At 39.6% G+C, this 17,597-nt stretch overlaps 1 protein-coding gene across 6 annotated transcripts in view; it reads left to right on the top strand.

Annotated features, from left to right (window-relative positions):
- Positions 1–17,139, top strand: part of Kdm4c (lysine demethylase 4C) — a 360,726-nt gene extending 343,587 nt beyond the window's left edge. For all 6 annotated transcript variants that reach the window (XM_047524586.1, XM_047524585.1, XM_047524589.1 and 3 more), the window contains 3 exons: positions 8,190–8,309; positions 11,670–11,762; positions 16,061–17,139. In XM_047524586.1, coding sequence (XP_047380542.1) covers positions 8,190–8,309; positions 11,670–11,762; positions 16,061–16,237 — 390 coding nt within the window. In that variant the 3' untranslated portion in view covers positions 16,238–17,139. The remainder of the gene's footprint in view (positions 1–8,189; positions 8,310–11,669; positions 11,763–16,060) is intronic.
- Positions 17,140–17,597: the final 458 nt, after the last annotated feature.

Raw genomic sequence — 17,597 nt, 5'->3', positions numbered from 1 at the left:
GTGGACACCACTCACTGACTTCACCTGTGACATCTGCCTTTAAGGTGTCTGTAATTACTCTCACCACAACTTGTCCTGAGTAGGGACTCTGTAATTAATCCAGCTTGTAGGGAGGGTGGGTTAATGTGGAATATTGGGCATGAAGAATTTTGGTAAATCATGAGAAGAATGTTCTTGACACAGTTGATGTCATTGAAGGGTGAGTTGTGGACACTGAGAGTTCCAACTTCCCTATTACCTGTAACCACACACAGCACCTTATACTGCAGATTCTCATGTGTATGTCTGAGTCCCCAGTTGGATCTAAATCCTTTAGGAGAGAAAAGATTATGAAAGGGCTGGGTCTTTTTGTCTGTGCTTTTCCATTGCTGAGTTCAACTCCAGGCCCAGAGGACACATTCACTATGTGCCAGCGGAGGGAGATCTTTCTCCCAGCAGATCATTCAATTCCCTTCACACACTCCAGTTCCAATAATCCAGAGAATGTCTTGCCAGAACTTTACAGTGTCTGCCCTTGATCCTACACACACCCTGCTATCTGTCCTCCCCACCTCTGTCCCCACCAAACCGTTTCTGCACATGGGTCCCCCAGTGTCACTCCTGTTTTTAGTTTTTGGCTCCCCTTCTGCTTCCTCACTTCAAAGCAATCAGATATATAATTCCAAGAATAAAATGCCTAACTTTGTACTTTCTATGCCTTTTAAAACTTTTGCATGCCAGAATCTCACCTATTTCTAATATTGTAAAGATTGACTTTTTTAAATAAATATACCTTCTGAGACTTATTGCTATTATAATTTTCAGAATAATAAAATGGTCTACATCTCTCTAGGTTGTTTGTATCCACTCCTGGTTTCTGGCTAAAGGTAGAGTGTGCATCAACAAACCAAATGACCCTCAGGAATTCACCAAATAAGTGTTAGTGCTATTCTCTTTGAGAAGATCTCTTTTAGGAGATAGGTATGGTCTTGTGTTAGAGCACTGGCTGATGGCAAATAATTTGGCTGCTTGAGGGAGCAGTCACTTTAACTTAGCACCCACAAACAGTGTCTTGGGGTACATTTCTCTTAAAAAGAAAAAAAAGTATTAAAAAGTAAAACTGGACATCATTAGTGTTTTCCCAGAATGACTTGATTCTGTTAAACCAGAGCCTAAAGTGACAGTGTTCTGTCAGTACAGAACACATGTAGATGATAGTTCTGGGTGGAAGAATTCCAGATTTTCTTTTAAGCATGTTAGAAGGCTCTCATGGTAAAGAAGATAAAGTCAGAGGAAAAGCATAGAACTGGTCCTTTTTAAATACATGGAATGTGTAGTCTGTTCTGTCAAATAACGTGCACTGTGGAATAACCTCGTAGAACAGTGATTCTTAGCCTGGCTGAGCCTCAGATTGTCTGGAGGGGCATTCAGCTTGGAACCATCTCAGACCAATCAAATGAGAAGTTTCTGTAGGGGTAGATTAGATTTACTGCACTAGAGAAATTAATCTGATGTTGAATTTTTCAAAGCAGATGAAATTAGCTTTATAAATAGTTTATGTGTCTTTTTATCAAGTAATTTCTATTATAGGAGTCTGTTCTAATAATATAGTTAGTAATTTTGACAAAAAATTATGGAGAAAAATATACAATAGCATTATACATGATAGGACAAAATTGTCATGATCTAAATATCGAACAGTGAAGAGTGGCAAATTTTTTGTGGTATATCTATAATGTCGCATATATTCGGACAGTAAAATGGAGTTTTGAAAGGATAATAACTAAGAAAATGTTCACAATACCAATTGTAGTTGACAAATAGCAAGGTACAAAATTTTAAGTGTACATAGGTAAAAATTGTATGATTTCTTAAAACAATCAAATTCCTGTAGACAGACAGTGGATGGAGGCTACCAGAGACTGGAGGGCGGGGGAATGGAAAGTTGTTTAATGGCTACAGTTTCTATTTAGAAAGATGTAAAAGTTCTCCAGAAAGGGAGGATGATGATGGTTTCACAACCATTATGAAGGTGCTTAGGATCCCTGGAGTGTACAATTAAATATGGTTAAAAAGGTAAATTTTATGTATATTTTACGTCAATAAAGAGAAAGGATCCTCACTCTCAAATGCTGTTGAATAAATGAAGAAATGGTATGAACTAACATCCTGAGTGCTCGACAAAAGGCATCCTGTCCTTGAGAGCTCAGCTGAGACTACTATGTGAAACAAATAAAGGTCCAGTCTATGGGGGGAAAGATTAACCATGTGTAAGTGTACATATGTATGGAATATCCCAGTTCTTAAAAACTGCATACAAACATAGAGGGGGAAAAAATCCAAATGATGACCATGATCACTTCTAGGTGATAAAGGTATGTGTCGTTTTTGGTTTTGGGTTTTTTTGAAAATTTCTACAGTCTTCCCTAATGAATATATAAAAGTGTGGAACACTTCACTGTTACCTTTACTAAGCTCTTCCTGCAGAGTACTTATGATATATATTTAATAAACAGTCCAAAGTGGTATAGCTCCATTAATTCCATTCCTAAGAACCTTCCATTGCTCAAGAAGCTTGGTGACTTTATGTTTATGGTCTGGGATACATTCTGTGGGATTCTCAAAGGTGGTGCACCTTCATACTGTGGTACATGTTGAAAAAGATGACACAAGCTATCTAGGCCAAGCCTTGTGAACAGGTAGGTGTTTCCTTCAGCATGTCTACTTCTTTATGGGAGATGGTTCCGCTCCTGGGCTCTTCAAATGAGGATTGGGTGGTGTGGAGGCCTCCAGTTTTATATTCCACCATTAAGTAAAAGGTTTCTTTTCTTCTTTGTGAGAGGAGAGGCCTGTCATCACCCAGACAGCAGATTTTTATCTGTCAGGACTGTTGGTAGCAAGCAGCTGAAACTGCCTCTTAATTTAGGCTTACAGTAATTTAGTGAAGGGTTTTGGGGAAATCAGGCTCTCCAAGAATGTGGAAGAACAAGGGTGAAAAAACAAAAACAAGGAAGGCTGCTCAGCCAAGACTGTGGGCAGATCAGGAACGATGGTGTCATCTCACTGGCCCTGAACTGTGCCATTGGCATTCCAGTACTTCTCCCACTGCTGCCTTTTGAGAGCCTTCTGCCCTCGACTTGGTTTTTCTGTGTCTCTGATCACATATTCTAAATCCTAGATAGGTGCAACCAACTGGCTGGACCTCTGTTGATATCTTTGCTGCCAGGGAAGCTGGGGAAGAGTATCTGGCATTGCTCAGCATCTGTCATGGTAGACCAGCTCTGCCTCCCCGTGAGAGAGACTCTAAGGGGAGAAGGGGCTTCAGATGCTGGGCAGCCAAACTCATGACAGGTATACATGACAATTATCACATGGCTGTCAGTCAGTCTTGTTAATCCCTGCCAGAGTCCAGTAATGAGCAGTGATTATTTTTCAGAGTGCTAGTAGCTGCTGGCATCAGTTTGATCCAAGTCACTTAAGCATTTTCCCCACAGGGACCTGTCAGAGATTCCAAACTATATATGCCTATTAATTACCAGGGATCCATGTGCCATGTCTTCATCTGGTGCAAGTAGGCTAATAGGTGTGGCTACCTGCCCTCTGGTTGATATGTGTTAGAAACAGTGGTGGGGATGAGAGCAGACAGGGCTAAGACAGGCAACAATCAAGGATGGCAACTTCTGGGGTCCCTTTCAGAGAGCCCAGGAAGAGTTCCAAGAATGAAGTGACTTCAGAATCCAAACAGTCAGACTGCATTTGGGTTCTTCTCTTGTAGTTAGTAGAATCCCAATCCCTAACTTTAGTGAGAATGTGATATGACACAGCTCTCTTGCCTGGGTTGATGACTCATATCTGTCCTCTAAGTAACTGACTGTAGCCAAGAGTTCACTCATGACTAGGATTATTATTTCTGTCTTTAATTTTCACATCTATTTAGTACTGGTTTGCTGGCAGCTCCAGATTCTAATGTCCCCATGAACAAGGCTCTGGTAGATTCTAGGTGAGTTCACACATCCCTGCACAGCAAGTGGCAAACAGCTGTTCATGTCAGGTGAAGGCAACTGCTTCAGCAGTCTGGACAACAGCTGAGAAGATGCATCATTGTCAAGGTTTCAGTGCATGTAATTTTCCAGCAAACGTGTTTACTTACTGCAGTAACACACTAAGAACTGTATTAGGAAAGACCTCTTTATCATTTTAAATTCTTAGTATAACTGCTTTTAAATTCTAGAGTGCTTAAAAAGAATCACCTGACTCACAGAGAGCTTTGGGGTACCCTGGAATCGTTACTCTTTAATGTGTGTCCTCATTACAGGATCACACTTTGGAAGCTGCACCCTAGTGCCTAGTTCCCAGTGCACAACCAGGAAGGTATGAGCCAGCTCTTTGAGAAGGCAGTCCCTTCAAGCTCTTACTTTCTACATACTAAATCCCTTTTATGTTTCTAATTTTTTGAGACCTTTTATTTTTAAAAGAAACCCCCCACCCCATAAAATCTTACTCAGAAACCATCTCTAAATCAAATCAGAGTTCTACTTTTGTGATCGTGGGCTACAAAGCCGATGATTTCAGCTCCACAGGAGCTTGAGGCCATACCCCACAGTCTCATAGGACTCAGCGTTACAGGCCACCAAGAGCGGGCAAGATACCCTCTGTCTGTTCCTAGAGTGGGCAGCTATGGATTATTGCCTCCTAGTATTTTACACACAGTAGGTGGTCAGAAAGCTGGTATTCATTTACTGATGGTGACAATTTGGGGGACACCAAGCAGCTTCTGCTTGAGAGGCAACAGGGAAACATGAATATCCAGCCTTTCAACTTCTTTTCATCATCCTACATGCTTCTAATTTGATTCCTGTTTAAATGCTTTATGCCCTACACAGTAATAGAATGTTTCTGGCAAACTCAAAACGGAAGACAGCTGATGAATTGGCACCGTTTCTTTCTGGTGGAAACTGAATATTACAGAAATAGGTTCTTTTGGGTCTTACTATGCACTGCCTTAAATGTATTTGGAAAGTAACTTGGGAGTATATAATGTATTATACATACTAAACAAAGTTATATGCAAATTAAAATATGTCCATGTCCAGCTAAATAACCTGGCAAAGCATGAGAAGTAGCCATCATGGCTAAGAGCAATGCCTTCTGGTTGGGGGCAGTGTGTTGCAGAACAATTGGTCTTGTTAGAGATGGCTGATTATTTTTCTTCTATGAATACAGAAAAAGAATTCTGAAAGCAAGGAAATGGAGAAAGCAAACTGAATTTCTCTCCTAGAGTTTGATATGAAGGATTTATGGATTTGATCTTTCTGGCTGATTGAGAGCAACAACAGGTGGAAACTGTACTATATTAGTTATTTGGGGTCAGGCACTTTCAATGCCAAGTTAAGATTTCTTATGAGTTAAAGGGTTGACAATCAGTAAATAAGATATCAAATTGTATATAGACTATTTAGTATTTGAGAACACTGTTTAGAAGTGAATTTATTGTCATTTAGTAAAGTTACATACCTTTTTAATAAAGGTATATTTTTATAATTGCTCAAATATACTTTATACTTGTCTAGTCCACATTTCTGTAGCTATTGCTTCACCTTAGTGACATGATACCTGTGTGAGACTGGACTTATTTGGTATTATATTTTAAAGGTTAATAAACTTTCTGTTGAAAGTCACATCAATAAAATTAAAGATCTAAGTTTTAAAGGGATGTCTTAGCTCTCACTTAGAGCTTGTTAAGTAAATACATGGGGAGTGTAGGCTCCTGTATTTCCTAAGGACTTGACATGCTTTTTTTGGGATTCAAGAATAAATAATACTTCTCATCTTGTCTGAGGAAGTTATACAGAGAGACAAAGGAGCCAAGATAAGGAGATTAAAACTATCACATTTATTATTAATAAAGCAAGATACTGGAGAGTATGTCTCTTACCTGTGGGCAAACAGGTTTCCTGATTCTGGATCTTGGAATTAGGCTTACCTGATGACAGGTAGTACAGGAAACGGCAGGCTCCTCTCTGTTGAAGGAACAGAGAGCAGAGTACATGTTTGTTGCAGAGTATTTCCAGAAAGAAGAGGGGATAAGCCAGATATCACCAAACTGTCTTGGCTTACAACATCCTTAATATCTCAGAATACTTTTTTACAATGCTCTTAGGTCAAAAGAAACACCAAACAGTTATGTTAAGTAAGTCTGGTCCAAACAATTTAATAGTACTAGTATGCTGGGCACCTCACAAGTGTCACTGTGTTTTCCTTAAAAGTATCCCACACAGTCCCTGGGAGTTGTGGTGGTGCCCCAGGATATCATGGCACATAGTTTGGGAAATACAGTCAACAATAAAAGTAGTCATTTCTAATCCTCTTAATAGCAGTTCTGAGGAGCAGTGAAGAGCCTCCTGTAGCATTACCCTAGTGGAGTTCCCTCCATGTATAAGAAAACTTCAGCAGAGGGAAGATGCACACTCTGCCTCTCCACTTCACATGATTACCGAAGCATCTGGGTTTCAGTGCAGAGTAATTCCAGAGCTGATGTGACTTCCTGTCCTAGGAGACTGGACACATGCATTCCTTTTGTATTTAGAAGCTGTGCCTCCTTTGTTCTTAGTACATAACTCTTTGAAAAGGAAATGCAGCATGAGGTGATAAACCCCTGGGCATATGTAGAGTATGCTTCTACATCCTGTTGTTTCAATTCTGCACGCCCTGAGGTCAAATATTATGAAGACTGATAATAAAATTATTTTCATTTGACTATGTTAAATGCAGACTTGTCAGTTCTGTAGAACCTGTGAGCACACCAGTTGATTGTTTGTTCGTTTGTTTGCCTGTAACTCTAAAGGGAAGCATGGTCTGCAGTTAGGAAAGTGAACAGCTGGGCCTTTCATGTAGTCCTAATCCAACAATAAAATGGCCACTCCTTTGTTAGGCAGAATTTCTATTAATAATAAAAAGAAATACATGGTGGGTTTCTAGTCATAAACAACTAAATATTTCCTCTGTGTGCCTCTCATTTAAACCTCAGATCACACCCAGGCTGCATTTATAGCTTGATTGGTCAAGTGTATATTTCAATCAGCCAGATTGGCCTCATCAGTAAAATGCCAGTATTTGCAAATCATGAATAGCTAAGTGTGCAAAAAATTTACCGAAGTATTTAATTCCTTTGTATTAAAAGTTTATTATTTCTTATTCAATACATACAATTTTGGGGGGGGGTGCTAGGAATCAAACCCAGGATCTCACACATGCTGGTTAAGCACCCTGCTACTGAGCTATATCCCCAGCCTGTATACATACAAATTTAAAAGTTTATAAACTGTAAAAATATTTTACTATTTTACCCCATCCCCTGCCCTAAAAAAACCTCCCATCTGGGGAGTTTTCTCTGAATTGTCTTAGGAAAAGTAACGTGAACCTAAAGACCTGAAGTGAGAAGTCTCTGGACTCTGGTTATAGTGCCACTATGGTACCTGTGGGAAGGAGTGGGCTGGTCACTTAATGGGAGAAGCTAAAGCTGGCAGAAGCATTCCTTTTTGGAAAGGAGTAAGGTTCTTAAGAGGCATAGAGATAGGACATGACTTGCCTACTTCCCCAGCTATACTGCAGGTCCCCCTCTCGCCTTATCCCTTCCACCTTGGCAAGTCAGACAGCTCTGACCTCACCTGGGTGCTCTCAGCTCCTATTCTCACATGCAGCTTCATTCCTCGAAAGATCCTAAAACCTCAAGGGAGCCTTCATGGAGTCTCAGTTTCCTTGTCAGTAAAATGGGAATAATTAATAATATATCTACTTCAGAGAGCGATTATAAAGAGCAAATGAGATGTATGGTAAAGCATTTTGTTAACTGCAAAATGCTATATAAATGTCAGGTGTTATAAATCATTAGCTGGTCTATTCCTCAGCTAAAGCAGTTTCTATGCATATTTTAGTTACCCCCTGAACAATGCTTTGTCAAATAGCAAATGTAAATGCTGCTGTTTTTCCCTGCTTGGATTATGGTGATTCCTTTGCAACTATGATGTAGGCTGAATCTTTAAGTACTCCTTTGGCACATCTCTCGTCCTCTGAATACCCACGCAAGATCATAATCCATAAAACATGGAGGCAGTAACTCCTTTTAATTGCCAGGAGTTCATCATTTGCTAAGTTCTAAATGGAGCCACTTAGGCACTCGCCTTGAAAAGCCTTCTCTGTTTATTCCTCAGAGCCGAGACTGCTTGAAGCTGGGCCCTCCTGCAGAGGGAGAAGTTGTCCAAGTCAAGTGGCCCGATGGCAAACTCTACGGGGCAAAATATCTTGGATCAAATGTTGCCTACATGTACCAGGTGGGTGCTGCCCTATTTGTGATGCTGGTGGACATGAGATGCCCGAGGGAGAAAGCATTTGGAGTGTGCTGCAACCCAGTGAAGCCACATGAACTTGGGATGCCTCTTACTTTATGAAGGAGGCAAAGATTCAATATCTGCTGACCTAGGTGAAAGTTCTGAAGTTTGGTTACCAGGTCGAACAGTCGGAAGCCCCAACAACATTTGATGAGTTCTTGTTAGGGTATGGTTCAGCAAAAATGATAAACAACTATACACAGGCTGTTTTCCATGTTCCTGTTATATGAGGAGAGCCCAGTTGGCTGCTTCATCTCAGCTTGAGCCAGGACAGTATTGGCTGTTCATCAGCTAGCAACCCCTGAATCAGTGGCTTTTGCTGGAGAGAGATAACCCTGTGAACATCTCACCTAAACCTAAACCAGTGGTGCACTGACTCAGATTGGCCATTTAGTGTCCAAAGGAGCTGGTGGTGGTTATCCACATAAAGGAGTGCCTGTTTTAGGAAAAGTACACTAATCCAGTGGACATTCTATTCTCTAGCAAACTCTACATAGAATTAAAGAGTCTGTAGTTAAAAAATGAAATTATTTTGTTCCTACAAAAAATGAGGATGAGTAAACTCAGACATGTGTATTTCTGTTCCTTCAAAAGGCTTTAATAAGGAACACATTTATTAGAACCAACACATTGGAGTATCTTCAGTAACCCTGTGGCAGAAATCAACATTCCAAGTAAAGTGGTAGAGAGAAAATAGGAAGATTGAAGGAAAAGGAGAAAAAGCAAGAAGTTTCAGCCTGTTAAGTTGAAAAACAGCTTGAGAATGATAAGACTGCCAGTTTCAGAAGAGAAATTGTTCAAAGACCGATAAGGGGCAAGGGTTTAAATGGAAGATTACATTTTAAGACACTGCATCAGGAACTGGAGTGTAGTATAATTAAAGGTGTTCAAAGGAACTTGAAAAACTTTGGAGAGAATATTTTTTGTGGTCTAGAAAATTTCAAATGGAGTAGTGAGGGCAGGACTCATAACCTAAATTGTGTGTTAAATGTGCAGGCCTTTTTTCCGTTTGTGTGTGTAGGTCATTTCTCCCTTTGCATGTGGTTACCAGTGACAGTGTTAAGTTGCAAATTCAGGTTATATATGATGAGGTAGGTACTGTAGCTTCTTTGCATCAGTTGTCCAGATTTAAACAAAAACTGTAAAGGCTAATAATATTGGAGATTCTTGGAAAAGAAGCATTACTACATCATTCAAAAGAAAAAAGCACATTTAATTAAACAATAAGTGCAAAAGTGAAACTTCTTACATGTAACGAATTACATGAAAAGTATCACATAATGAGAACATGTTGAAATTCAGGCTAATTAGTAATCAGTGTGTTAACTTCAGTTGAATTTATGATGGCCTGTCAACATAAAACTATGGGAGTATTTATAGGCTTAATGAAAAAGTTAAGACTAATATTAAAATTGTCTCTCAAGTACAAGTAGTTTAAAATTTCTCATTAAACCAGTGGCCTTTTGAGATCGTTTTGTGTTCTGTGTCTAATTATTCAACTTCACCATTGAAGAAGCAGAGACATTTATAAAAATAGATATAACTCAGATACCTAATTCACAGTGCTAAGCATCCTAAGTGTGTACATTTTTTACCCCTCACAGTAGTCCTGCAAAATAGATGTTATTGACTGTTTTACAAACGAGAGAAAAAGGACTCAGTGAACAAATTTTTAATTATTTTTAATAAAAAGAATACAATTTTGATAGTATGTTCAAGAACTGTGTGTAGAGACAAGAATCAGAATTTACACTCAGCTCTCTCCCAACTAGCGTGACCAATTCTCCCCGCTTGCCTAGGACCATTCCTGATTTTAGTACTGTAAATCCTGCATCCCGAGGCTCCTGAACCCTAAGCAAATTAGGTAGCTGGTTACCTTAGGGTAGCATTCCATACTCTTTCAATTTTGTCATTGCCTTTTTTCTCTTAGAATTTTCAAATGATCTAAAACAAAAGAAAGTAGGCACTGGTTTTTCTAGCTCTGCTATCAAATAGTATAAATAAGAGGACACCTTGGCCTAATTAAATATTTAGGAAGCCTTTCTGCTAAGACAAGGCCAGGAAGAAAACCCTTCCCATCTTTACTCAGCCTTACAGGAAGTGACAGCAAGCGTGGCTTTGTGACAGAGACCTAATTCCACCCTATTGTCCAGCTTATTCAAATGTTAGCAGCTCGTGGATAAGAATTTTAATTAGAAAAGAGAAAAAAGAAAAAAAAAGTGTAATTAAAAATTATATTTAATTTTCTATTTCATTGTAGTTGATTTTTTTCCAGCAGGTTTTTGTTTTTCTTTATTAATAGCACAGCTGCATTGTTTAACTCAACTTTTGACTGTCACTATCAGCTTGTTTTCATTCCTTTTTTTTGTTTGTTTGTTTTAGGTAGCAGGAATTGAACTCAGGGGCACTTAACCACTGAACTACGTCCCTGGCCTTTTGAAAATATTTTTTATTTTGAGACAGAGTCTTGCTAAGTTGCTTAGGGCCTCACTAAGTTGCTGAGGCTATCTTTGAACTTGAGATGCTCCTACCTCAGCCTCCGGAGCCCTTGGTATTATAGGCATGCACCACTGTACCCAGCTTCATTTCTTAAAAGTAAAGAATTGGTACAAAGGAATGAGTTAAGGACTTCTGAAATATCTGTGTTGTTTAGGATTAAAACTTGGCAGGTGTTCCTCCCACTTCTATTGATTTATTTTCTCCTGGAAGAGCTCACACTCCAGGTTTCTGTTTGACCCATGTCATGTACCTTTCTCTGACAAAATCTTCCAAAGTGTTGAAAAATTAAGAAATTATTTGCTGCCACTTGGTTGGCATGAAAAAAAGTTATGAACATTTTCCATTTAGATGATAATGTATTCTTACACATCAATGAGGTTTGCATGCTGTGAAGGTCAGATTTAGGATTTTCCAGATCTTCTTTTACAAAGAGGAGCAGCTCTCCCTGTTATGTTGAAGAGTTTCTTAAAGAGACACAACAATAACAGGCCCAGGGGATGTTAATGCTGAATTTTGCCTCTGTCTCATTTTCTGAGAAATCATTTAATCATTCCCTACTTTTCTTTTTTTGCTTTACAGGATACAGTGTTGATAACTTCATGTTCCAAGACACTCAGGTTCAATAATTTTGGCTATTAAAATGATAAGGGAAAGAACTCTTCTTACTTCCCTAGGTGTTGACTGTTTCCATGTTTATTCTACTTGAGTCTTTTTTCATTTTTTTACATAGTTCAGTAGAACTCTTAAAAATGGTGAGCGCTTGTCTGAATTTAATATATATCATAATATCTTATATTTCATTAGGTTGAGTTCGAAGACGGATCCCAGATAGCAATGAAGAGAGAGGACATCTACACCTTAGATGAAGAATTACCCAAGAGAGTGAAGGCTCGTTATGTAAGTGCTGGCAAACGCCACTTGGAGACCAGCCAGTGAAGTCTTCATTCTCTCCCTTGCTTCCCAAGCCCAGCAGGAAACATCCTTGGGCCTTTGTGTTAATTTTGAAGAAAACCAATACAGCTTTTCCCTTATCAAAAAATAACCAATCACAAAGCTTAAATTCAGCCACCAACAGGGAAACTGGTGCACGTGGCTCATTTTTCTTCTAAAGAAATCAAATGACAGTTCTTTATGTTAACATTTACTAATACACACAAGTAGTTGTTGAATATGTCCTCCATATGAAGTGCCAGGAATGTAGATACCATCAAGGCATTTGCTATCTTGTTATCCACAGCAACAGTAAAAGGGAAGTATTCAGTAATAGATTAAAGAGGACTCAGCATAAAAATGTCTGCTCTCCAGTAGCCTTATCATGTATTGATTAAGTTCTGTATTAGAACACTAATGTTTGTGTTCATTCATAATTAAACTAAGCTGTCACTGTACTAATAGTGGGAATACTAAAGGAATTTTTTAAAATAAAATACTAGTTTCAAGCCTACTGCAAACCATCAAGATAAATAAATATGGATAAATAATCCAAACTGAAATTGTTAAAAAGTGTAATTAACCAAAATTTAGGTTTTACATTATTGTGCCATAAACTATTTAATGGACCCTAAAATGAAGTCAATCTTGCTTATTTAGAAATATATTCATTGCATCTGTGAAATGATAAATCCTAAATTGGAAAAATATAAATGGGATTTTTTCTGAGTAAATTGAAATTTTTTTCCCTAAGTAAATAACACTCTTACTTTTCAGTAATGCTTATGATATACTTTTCTGCAGCAATAGAGTTATTATTGGATATTTTTTAAAAACCCAGTGTGTTCTTAATGTTCACTTATATATTTAACTCCTTCTCCTGTCAGTTGGAATCCTGACTGCAGGGTAACTGAATCAGGTGTGAACTGATTTTCCCTCACAGCTGTGTCCCCAGGAGAAAGGTCCTTCAAAGTGAAATAGTCAGGAGAAGAGTGAAAGCCACAGAACTGCTACCCTCATCCCAATAAGAAATGCAGCATGCAGGGGACCTGTTCACCTGTGAACAGATTAACCACCAGATAATGACTAAAGGAGAAAAAAATCTAAGCCTATTGTACAGACACCAGCTAAATATTAACATTGTCTTTAGGAAACCTAGATGCCTTATCATTGTTCTATGATCTTGAAATCTCTTACTTTGAAGATGTTAAAGACAGCTGCCTCTCACTCTCTTCCTGCCTGCCATGGGCTGTCCTTTGCCCTCTGTCTGCCCTTCCTTCCTTAGCCCCTAGAGATTTAGAGGCTCGCAGGGTAACCTTCTGGAAATTCCTAAGGCCTTTGGTTTTCTAATCCATGGCTGGTTAAACACCTTGCCTGTCCACTCTTATAGCTTTCATGTACTATTTCTTAATCACATTAGAAGAAAGCTCTTTACTTTCTGCTCTGATCACAATCTCTTTGTTCCACAGTAGATTTGGCTATGATACCAGAATGCCTTCTCAGGTGGTTTATCTGAACATAGCTCCAGAGATTTTGAAAGTCCATTCCCTGAGCAAGCCCAACTTACTGTTTTTTGTTTTCTTAATTCTCTGAGCATATTTTTTAGTTAAAAAACATTGAAAAATGTATAAATCACATATATACACTCAGAAAGTAGACTATTATGCCAAAAAGCTGAGACTAGCAGGAAATATCTTCAGGAGCAAGGCTTATGGTCACTCCATCCAGTTTCCACCTCTGTAGTTATTAGATCAAAGACAGATGTGCCTTTCCTTGAGGTAGGAATAACCCTCTAGTTCTTGGGTTGTCCGCCCACGCCTGAAATAAATTTATTGATTTATTTCCCAGTGAAATAAATCTAATTGAAAAACTCATTGATGGAAGATATTTTTATGGCTAGAGAAATCTTTTTTTGTTTTTTAAAGAGGTAGGTTAGCAGTCCTCATTGTGGGGCCTTGTATTTTAATAACTTTGCCTTACCCAGATTCAAACTGGCAGGGGGAGAAATTTTTCAAAAGAATCAACAGTCCACCTTGTGATGGTACTGGGTTCTTCTCTACTTACTTCAGAAACAGCCCCATTACCTTTTATTGTCTCACAGAATAACCATGGCAACGGTGCATAATTAACTAGAGCTCCTGGTAAATTGACTTTATTATTGTGTTTGAGAGACTGACTTTTGCTATTTCCGCACAGTGGCAACACATTCAGAGATATATTATTTTCTCCTTTGATAACTTTTTAGCACTTATAAAAGTGAAAGATTATAAGAGGAAGTACATTGCCAAGAATGAATGAAACAAAACATTTTCTCCTAATGGCAGAGGGTATCCAACCAACCTATAGCCTTGTTGTTTTCTTCCTGAGTAAAAAGTAGGCAACGTGGAAGAGCTCGTTGAGCCTGTTGCCACGGATGAGCAGCTCATGAACTGGCAGGGAGCTTACGCAGCTCAACACTTGGGGCCATTTTTAGTTTTAAGGTTTCTTTGTACTATTCCCTTTGTCTTTCTCTTTGCTATGAACCATGTGTTTTCAAGTCCACAAAGCCAGGCTATTTTGTCACCAACCAGAGAAGATAGTCTTAGTGACCTAGTGAGACTGTGTGTTGGTGTAATTGGAAGTTATCCACCTCACTGAGAACCAGTTGGGAATGTATTTTAGGTGGCAAAATAATAGGGAATTAGAAAGCAAAAACAGGGCTTTCCTGTAGACTCTTGGCCTTGCCTAAGTGTCACAGAAAAAAGCCTGCACATCTTCCTTCAGTACTTAACAAGCAGTACCTGAGTGCTGGGCATAGCGTTTGGTATTGGGAACATAAAAAAAATTGGTGCACAGTTCCTATATAATTCACCTTTAGGGAACCCCTGATGGGAAGAAGCTTACCTGTCCCATTTCTCTGCCACCATCTCCTTCTCCTGTGTTGACATATGGAGGTGATAGGAACCTTGAACTTCTTCGTGGTAGACATGATAGAGTAAAGGGAAACAGCGTGTCCAAGACAGAGAAGCTGGAGGCCCTGAGCCAGTGAAGTATGACCAAGGATGTGACCAGTTCAATCTAACAGAGAATGGGGTAGGATTTACCAGGTTATATAGGTTCCACCAACCAACCAAGTATGCATGTCATCTTGAAGCAGTAGGACTACTGAAAGATCATAAGTAGGAACACAGAGCCATAACTGTTATATAATCAGTATCTAGAGAGCTTCCTTCCAGTGGTTCTGTGGGAGATAGATGGGGCTGTGGCATTGGTTGAAGTGGTTGGTTGAGGAAGTGGGAAGGCTGTGCCTTGGGGTCAGTAGGTTCTGGGGTACGTGCAGGAGGGATCCTAGACAAGGTGGAGACAAAGGAATGGCTACAGTGACCTCTAGGTTTTTGACCAGTGTGACTGGACAGATGAGATGGTAGCACCATTTATGGAATAAAACAAGGAAAGCAATAGAAGAAGATTTTGAGTTTGTTTTAGCAATGGTTAATTTGAAGTTAATTTGAGTCTCCGAGGCAGACTCTGAGGTACCTGTAGGGCAGGTAAACTGGCAGTCCTGGGCACCAGAAATCTGAACTAGAGTGAAAGATGTGAACATCCTCAGAGTAGATGCAGACATTGAAACCACAATTGTGGACATGAATGTCTGGAAAGCACACCTAGAGAGGAAAAGGCCAGATTCAGAACCTCAGCACATCAGAGTTGAGCAGATAGTTAAGAAAGGGAACCCCCGAGACGCCAGAAATGAGCAGCCACAGGAAGAAGAGAAGGGGGGCAGGTGGCAAAGACTCACAAAAGGGCAGAAAGGAGAGCTTGAAGCAGTAGTTAGGTGACAAAAGAGTCAGGAATTTGCATCTGGGACTTTAACAAGAATAGTTTTGGGAAATGATGGGGTCAGAGGCCCAAAGATAAATAGGAATAAGAGTAAATTAGAGATGACCGTTGACAAACAGTCATCTTTTGCCAAACATCTGGTTAGGCAGGAGCCAGAGGAGAGATAGGGAGTGAGGGAACTCAAAACAAGAAGAGTTTAATCTGGATTTCATTTGTAGAAGGTCCCTGGGAGTGGGAGATAGGGGGATATGTTGGAGGTCCTGGAGAAAGTGGGGCTCATAGAGCCCCTAGTCTGACTTGGATGAGAAGAAATGAGAATGCTGACCCATGGGTGTGGCCCTTCTGCTCTGCCCTAGTCCCTCTGCCCACACAGAATCAGATCTTTAGCCAGTCCTATGATGGTTGAATGCCACACCCTTCTGCAAAGTAACACTGGCTGCTTTTAGTCCACAGCTTCTGATATGCGATTTGAAGACACGTTTTATGGAGCGGACATAATCCAGGGGGAGAGGAAGAGACAAAGAGTGCTGAGCTCCCGGTTTAAGAACGAGTATGTGGATGATCCTGTGTATCGCACTTTTTTGAAGAGCTCTTTCCAGAAGAAGTGTCAGAAGAGACAATAGTCAGTCTGCACTGATGCAGGCAACAGAACTGCTTGGGCCAGAAGAGAAAAGATGAAGGGACCACCTAGGGGTGGTGCCATGTGTTTTGCTGGGGAGGTGACTGTGTCTCTGATAGTGGTAAAACAGGCTTCCAGTATTTGGTCACCAAGCATACAGAATACACATATTATTTGATTCAGCAATTGGAAGTCATCCCCTGGTCTTGTTTTTGCTTGTGAGCAATTGTTTTCAATGATCCCAAAGAATTTTTCTAAGTGAAAGGAAATAATAGTGAATGATCCACTAGATAAAGCCACTGCCAGAGAGGAGACAGGTCCCCAAGTGTGTCCCAGGCCCCTCATCAGGAAACACATGGAGGCATCTCTCCCCCAACTCCAGCAGATGGGAGCTGTATGCCCTGGGTGGAAGGGTGATAATTTATATATTTTCCACAGTCAGGGAAGGACTCTCACTTATTTGTTTTAAATGGCAGTTTTTATAAAACATTTTTAAAACAAATGGCATGTATGGTAATGAGATTTACCCGTGTGCTATCTGTATTCCCTTGTACAGAACTTTTACATTTTTTTATATTCCTATTACTTTTGATTGTGTCTGATGAGAACTGAGTTGGCCTTTGTGAAATGAAATTTTTGGCTCTTGAGGAAGAATTCTTATGAATTCTGTGGGAATTTTATATATTTAAAGAGGGAGATCTGGGGCTGTTATTTTTAAACACTTTTTTTCATAATACCTATTCTGAGTAGATATTTATAAAGTATATGTTTCTTTCATTATGTGTTTATAAAATTAGAGTTTAAATAAATATGCTTTCATGCAGAGTTTTGAACTAATGTAACATGATTTTTCCTTTTTAAAACAGCCTGAAAATGTACCAGTGTTTAAAAATAAAGATTTCCATTTTCTCCTATCCCTGCCCATCTTCTGACTTGTTTGTGTTTAAACCAATAGGAAAACTAATTTTCATGGGGAGCACAGTGTCAAGACCTACCAGGTTTTCCTGGCCTTCTTCCTGTCGTTGACTTTTCACGTAACTGTGGGCACATTTATGCCAGAGTACTGGATAGTGAGACTCACCTGTCTGCACACAGCAGTTGAGGATTTTCCTGTCCTGTGAGGCTTTAGATGGCCTGACACCCGTGAGTTGGAAGCATTTTCACTCCAGGTTTCCTGGTTCCAGTTATTAGAAGGGACTTTGGAGACCCTCCAGTCCTTGACCTCATTTTACAAATTGAGGAGTGGAGAACAGTCAGGGCAAGGGATGGCCTGAGGGCACAGAGTCCTTGGTCTCTGTTTCATTTACTTATGCTGTGTAAAAACCTATGCAGATTTCTAAGGACCTACAGTTAGAAGCCTTTGT

Source organism: Sciurus carolinensis, chromosome 14, assembly GCF_902686445.1.
Source record: "Sciurus carolinensis chromosome 14, mSciCar1.2, whole genome shotgun sequence".
Taxonomy (NCBI): domain Eukaryota; kingdom Metazoa; phylum Chordata; class Mammalia; order Rodentia; family Sciuridae; genus Sciurus; species Sciurus carolinensis.
This window is presented reverse-complemented; position numbering and strand designations above follow the sequence as displayed.